Source organism: Lutra lutra, chromosome 5, assembly GCF_902655055.1.
Source record: "Lutra lutra chromosome 5, mLutLut1.2, whole genome shotgun sequence".
In the NCBI taxonomy this organism is placed as follows: domain Eukaryota; kingdom Metazoa; phylum Chordata; class Mammalia; order Carnivora; family Mustelidae; genus Lutra; species Lutra lutra.
The window spans coordinates 41,500,263-41,506,868 of NC_062282.1; the positions used below are offsets into that span (position 1 = coordinate 41,500,263).

A 6,606-nucleotide genomic window follows, 5' to 3' on the forward strand; every position below is an offset into this window, starting at 1 on the left:
ATTCTCACTCCGCCCAGTGGAAGTGACTTTATTCTCCACTTAGAGATGGAAGAAATTAGGCTCCATTTTTTTGACTTGCCTAAGGAAGGTGAGCTAGAAAGTGCTACGACAGGGGATCTGGAAACTTAGTATTCCAATTCTGGTTATAGTCTCTTGTCTAGCCTCCTTTCGGCTCTGGATGTGATGATAGAACCCCTTGAAACGATTAAAAGATGAGTTTTAGAGTCAAGAAGACCTGGGTTCACCTCCTGCCTCTGGCACTGCCTGGCCCTGTGCCCCTGGGCAAGCTATTTTCCTCTTGGAACCCCATTTGTGAATTAAGCTAAAAATAGTACTCCCCCTACCATGGGACTGTGGGAAGGATTAAATGGAATAATGCATGAAAAGCACACAGCAGAATGTTCCCTAAATGTTAGCCATTGTTATGTTATTATGTAATCTACAAAGTATGTTTGGTTACACTGCATGAAATGCTTTCAGTCTTTCAAAGAAGCTACTAAGACTTGTGAAATCAAACCCTGAAAATTAATTTCTTTTTAACAGTAAAGTCATACGCCAGATGCAAAGGATAATATTTCCTGGACAAAGACCCTAGTCTGAAGCCTTGGTCCAACCTTTTTTTTTTTTTTTTAAAGGAGAAATTATCTTCTTTCCCATGGTTTCAAAACTTTCTTAATGTTAACACATTCTAATAGTCTGAGCCATATGAAATAACCACTTTTAAAGTCAGAAACCACAGAAGAGCGGCAATTTCATAGGGCTCCACCCAACAGATCAACAAACTTGCCAGGGAGATGTAGTATATTTCTAGTGGCAGTGGGTTTGCTGAAGAAGATGAGGTTGAAAGGAAAATTTTTCCATATTCAACTCATCTTCATTCCCACAGATAACAAGGGAGTGATGCCACACTCCCAAGAATTACAAATATAAGCGCACAACCTTCTCTCTGTCCCCAAACGCATACATGCGTCCCCCCCGCCCCCCCGCTCCAGCTCAGAATGAAATCCAAGAGTGAAATTGTGTCTCAATGCCTGCAAATTCCCAAGGAGGGCACCAAAAGTACTTGACAGTGAGTGTGCTGAGGAAATCGGGCAGCTGTTGAAGTCACCTCCTGTGGTCCTGCCAAATGTTTGAAAGGGAATGTGCCCCGTGTGCGTGTGTGCGCGCGCGTCTATGTTGCCGGGTGGTGTTGCGGGGGGCGGGGGGACGGGGAGAAGTTGGGGGTTGTATGCAAGTGTGAGGGGATTTGGAATACCTGGACGGGGGCGTTGGAGTCTGTGGCGCTCTGTGACTCCAAGCCAGCGATTGTGTGTTGTTTACTTCTTTCTGTGTGCGTGCCCATGCCTCTGTGCTTCTGGGTGCTTCTGTGTTTGTGTCTTGGCCCCGTTTCTGTTGCACAGGGGTGACTTTGTGTCTGTGGGCTTCTGTGTGTGTGTGTGTGCGCGCGCGCGCGAGTGTGCTTGTGGGTGCGCTGGGCGGGTGTGTCTCCGTGTCGGTGGCTGTGGTTCTGTATAAGTCTGAGCATGTCTGTCGGGGTGCAAGTGTGCCTGCCCGTGCGTGTCTGGGTGGGCACTGTCGTCTCTGTTTCCGAATGTTGGGAAGCGGCCGCCCAGGCGCCCGGGCCAGACAGGTAGCAGCCCCCAGAAGAGCCCAAGGCTCTCGGGTCGGCGGGCGAGCACGCCAGCCCCAGCTGCAGGCCTCCGGGGCCAGCCGGGGAGCCGGCAGGGAGAGGTGGCCCGTCCGCCGCTCAGGAGCAGCTGGGCCCCGCCCGCGCCAGCCCCAGGAGGGGGCGGGAGAGGGGAGGGGAGGGCGGGAAGGGGAAGGGACCTCGCCCCTTCGGGGCTGCCCGCCCGCCATTGGCGGAAAGTTGCCGCACGTCACGGGGAGGGCAGGTCCCTAAAGTCCTGTGCACATAACGGGCAGCGCGCACTCCCGGGCGGCTTCTCCAGAGCGCCGGCTGGGTCCAACGCGCACGGGGAGCCCGGAGCACCCCGCAAGCTGAGTGCAGGACGCATCCCCAGCACAGCCACCCCCCGGCCGCTGAATGAGGCTTTCCGGCGTCCGCTCGCTGCCCGCAGCGCCGCGCCGGAGGTCCGCCCGCTGAGGCGCGGCCGGTGTGCCGGCACCCTGTGCGCTCACCTGCCAGCCTGTGCGCCATGGGGCAGCCCGGGAACCGCAGCGTCTTCTTGCTGGCGCCCAACGGCAGCCACGCGCCGGACCAAGATGGCACGGAGGAACGTAACGAGGCGTGGGTGGTGGGCATGGGCATCGTCATGTCGCTCATCGTCCTGGCCATCGTGTTTGGAAACGTGCTGGTCATCACAGCCATCGCCAAGTTCGAGCGTCTGCAGACGGTCACCAACTACTTCATCACCTCCCTGGCCTGTGCTGACCTGGTCATGGGCCTGGCGGTGGTGCCCTTTGGGGCCAGCCACATCCTCATGAAAATGTGGACCTTTGGCAACTTCTGGTGTGAGTTTTGGACTTCCATTGACGTGCTGTGCGTCACGGCCAGCATCGAGACCCTGTGCGTGATCGCAGTGGATCGCTACTTTGCTATCACATCACCCTTCAAGTACCAGAGCCTGCTGACCAAGAATAAGGCCCGGGTGGTCATCTTGATGGTGTGGATCGTGTCGGGCCTTACCTCCTTCTTGCCCATCCAGATGCACTGGTACCGGGCCACCCACCAGGAAGCCATCAACTGCTATGCCAAGGAGACATGCTGTGACTTCTTCACGAACCAAGCTTATGCCATTGCCTCCTCCATCGTGTCCTTCTACTTACCCCTGGTGGTCATGGTCTTCGTCTACTCCAGGGTCTTCCAGGTGGCCCAAAGGCAGCTCCAGAAGATCGACAGATCTGAGGGCCGCTTCCATGCCCAAAACCTCAGCCAAGTGGAGCAGGATGGGCGGAGTGGGCACGGACACCGCAGGGCCTCCAAGTTCTGCCTGAAGGAACACAAAGCCCTCAAAACTCTGGGCATCATCATGGGCACTTTCACCCTGTGCTGGCTGCCGTTCTTCATTGTCAACATAGTGCACGTGATCCAGGATAACCTCATCCCCAAGGAAGTTTACATCCTCCTAAACTGGGTGGGCTATGTCAACTCTGCTTTCAATCCCCTTATCTACTGCCGGAGCCCGGACTTCAGGATTGCCTTCCAGGAGCTTCTGTGCCTGCGTAGGTCTTCACTGAAGGCCTATGGGAACGGCTACTCCAACAACAGTAACAGCAGGACCGACTATGCTGGGGAGCACAGTGGATGTCACCTGGGGCAGGAGAAAGACAGCGAACTGCTGTGTGAGGACCCCCCAGGCACGGAAGGCCTTGCGAACCGTGAAGGTACTGTGCGTAACGATAGCATTGATTCACAAGGGAGGAATTGTAGTACAAACGACTCACTGCTCTAAGGCAGTTTTTCTACTTTTTATGAAACCCCCTCCCCCAGCACAACACTACACAGACTATTTAACTTGAGTGTAATACATTTAGAATAAAATTGTATAGAGATGTGCAGAAGGGCAGCCTTCTGCCTTTTTTTTTATTTTTTTAAGCTGTAAAAAAAGAGAAAGCATATTCGAGTGATTGTTTCTTGTACAGTTGAGTTCCTTTTTTTGCATGGAACGTGTCTGTTTGTATCTGAAGGGCTTCAGTCCCAGAGGACCTGGGGCTGCTCTGTTTTGATGACTTTTCCGTGGATCTACCTCATTGGTCAAGTATTAGGGGTAATATATATACATATATATTGCTGCTGGTAATTTGTATGTGAAGGAGTCTTTTCCTTCCCGTACCCTTGCACTGGAAGATCTTGAGTATCTCGGACCTTTCAGCTGTGAACACGGACTCTCCCCGCTCCTCTTATTTGCTCAAACAGGGTGTTGTAGGCAGGGACTTGAGGGGCAGTTTCATTTGTGTTCCTGAGCAAAGTCTAAAGTTTACAGTAAATAAATTGTTTGACCATGACTTCATTGCACCTGTTTCTCCCAAAACCCCTTGAGTGGAGTGTGGTCACCTCCCCCGCTGGAAACCGCAGGTAACTATTTGTAATAACTGCCCAGGGACTTAATACAGAATGATACAGGAGTGGCGTGCACTGATTGCTTAACCCTTTCCTTTGCCTTTGAATCTGCTGCTGCAAACCTGTATCTCTCTTAATGCCAGTGCCTCGGGGCAGTTCCGCCCGCCGTCAGCATAGCTTGTCTCGCTGGTCCCATGGCGAGGATTCCTTGTTAGAGCTGAAACACTGACTCACAGAAACGGAGTTACCGGCCTCTGTTTTGTCCCTCCGTGCGCCCACGCCACCACCCACCTGCAAGTCCTACTTGTTCACTAGCTGCTCATGTTATGATACATTGGCTGCCTCTTATAGTGGAAATCTTTGTACTGCGTCAGAGTTTGGCATTTTAAAGAGAAGGAAGACGCTCTTATAAGCAAGGTCCTCAAACAAAGCCCTTTACCTCCAAGGAAACCTGGAAAGGGCACTGGTCATAGGGACAGAGCTGGAAAACACCCACCCGATGAATACCTCATGACCTCGGAGTGGGCCCCTCCTCCTTCTTTCCTTCTGTCTCCCCCCCTCCCCCACCCCTGTTCTTCTGACCCTCCTCACTTGGGTATAGAGCCCGACTTCTCAGCTCTGGCACTGTTACCACGGCGGGCCAGGTGACTCTCCGTAGCGGGGGGCTGTCCTGTGTGCGGTCAGAGCTGCGGCGGCATCCCTGTTCTCTCCCCATCAGATGCCGGCTGCACCCTCCAAAAAATACCAAAGACTCCTTGAGGGGTGAAATCACCCCCGGCTGAGAACCATAGAGAGAAGTTTCAAAAATCTAGACAGATTGGTAGATTCTGTCTAATGCAACTGCTTGATTTAGGCAGAGCATCCGAGAGGGACTTTCCACTGTCTGCCCAGTTAGTGGCAGCCCCCAGGCCACCCCCCCATCCATGCTGCCTTCCGAACTCACCTTCCAGCCACCCCGACACTGACTGTGTTTGGGGGGACGTGCAGTGTTTGGGAGGGCTTATCCGTGGAGGCGAGGCCTGTGAGTCTACTGCCTTTTTGTGCAGAGGTTCTAATACCGCGAAGAGGCACTGGAGAGAAAAATCACAAAAGTAAACACATCGCTTCTCCCACCCCCTTCCTATTTTTGCCCGTGGGTCTGAGCCAGAGTTTGGTCCAGGTTTGACCGAGTGGACCGTCCTCCTTGGCAACTGGCAGCCTGGAGAGGATCAGCCCTCAGGTTCACTGCCATTTCACTGGCTCCTGAAGCTGACTCCACTTCTCTCTTCCCTTCTGTCCCAGCCAAGGTCCCCAACCAGAAAAGCACTGGCTTCCTCAGCTTCCTGTCAGCTCAGTGATGGGTGTCCGGGTGCAGGCTCAGCTCTCAGGGGGAAAACTAGGTGCCCAAGTTCCTGGAACGTGCCGTGGTGAATGGAAGAGTGGGTGCCCTTCTGCACTTTTACTTGTTCTCCAAGGGCTTCCCTGCCCATTCTTACATTCTCCACCTGCTCTGGACCCCCCACCCAGGGGTGTGGGCCACTTCTCCAGCTAATCTTCACCCTCCTGGTAGCCTCACAGGATCTTGGACTTGCAAGAGCCTGTAGAAAGCACTGGGCATCCGAGGAGATGAAAAGTCTATGAAGGGGAATGACCTGCCCGAGGTAAGAAGCCAAGGATGTAAGTAAGAGACAGGGTAATAGCCGGAGAAGCCAGCTGTCAGCTGTTATTCCAGAAACTGCTGTGTTCCCTCCACTGCCTGGTCATTGACTTCTGTCCTCACCCTCAATTGTGGAAGCTTTTCCCTCAGGCTGTCACGTAACAGACTCAGTGGGTGTTCTTATTGCTCTCAGGTCCTTAGCACAAAATTCAGGCGATGACCAAATAATGTGCAACAAGGGCAAGAGAAAGTATTGTTCTTTTACTCTGCACGAGTGTACTAGGATACCCTCAGCATTCAGGGAGAAGCTACAAGATTCCTTAGCCCGCCAGGAATTTCAAGCCACTCCAGGTAGAAATTTCAAGTAGAAAAAAATGTTGTAAACTTTTCTGTCACCTTTGTAAGTCCCATGGACAATAAACATTATTTTTTAAAAAATGTTGTATATATATATTTTTTTGCTTAGAGAAGCCTCTAATGTAATTTCAGTTATATTCAGGTACAAGGGAGTTTATCCATATTCATGTTCCTTTAGGAATCCTTTTAATATAAAAACTCTGATCAATTTTAAGGGTCTTGACAAATGGATGTTTCAGGAAGGTCTCAATCCCTAGCTTTCTGTCCTCTTTTGTTTTGCAAGGGGGAGGGGAAGTAGGCGGGCATTTGTCCATGTCCCTCTGTCTCTCCATTTGCTGACAGATTGGTTACATAAGGTTTGTGTTGGATTCATCGTCATAAAGTTTTCTTTGCCTGGACAGCAAGTTCTCAGAGTCTGTCAAATGAGAACCTTATCCTGAGATGCAAGCTGACAGGTGTGCAAAGTGGCAGGCTAGGGTGGGCCTCCTCACCGAGGTCACTCTCAGGGAAAGGAATCTGGGGAAAAGGGACCTTTGAAGTAGAACCTGTGGTCACATGATACTCAGCATATTTTTGGTGAAACTACTACCAA

General features: G+C 52.0%; 1 protein-coding gene across 1 annotated transcript; it reads left to right on the plus strand.

Moving 5' to 3' along the window:
* The first annotated feature begins 1,907 nt into the window (after positions 1-1,907).
* Positions 1,908-4,630, plus strand: ADRB2 (adrenoceptor beta 2). Its single transcript, XM_047730374.1, has one exon. It carries the CDS (start codon positions 2,157-2,159, stop codon positions 3,411-3,413), a length of 1,257 nt encoding a protein of 418 aa, XP_047586330.1. The 5' UTR covers positions 1,908-2,156; the 3' UTR covers positions 3,414-4,630.
* The last annotated feature ends 1,976 nt before the right edge of the window (positions 4,631-6,606 follow it).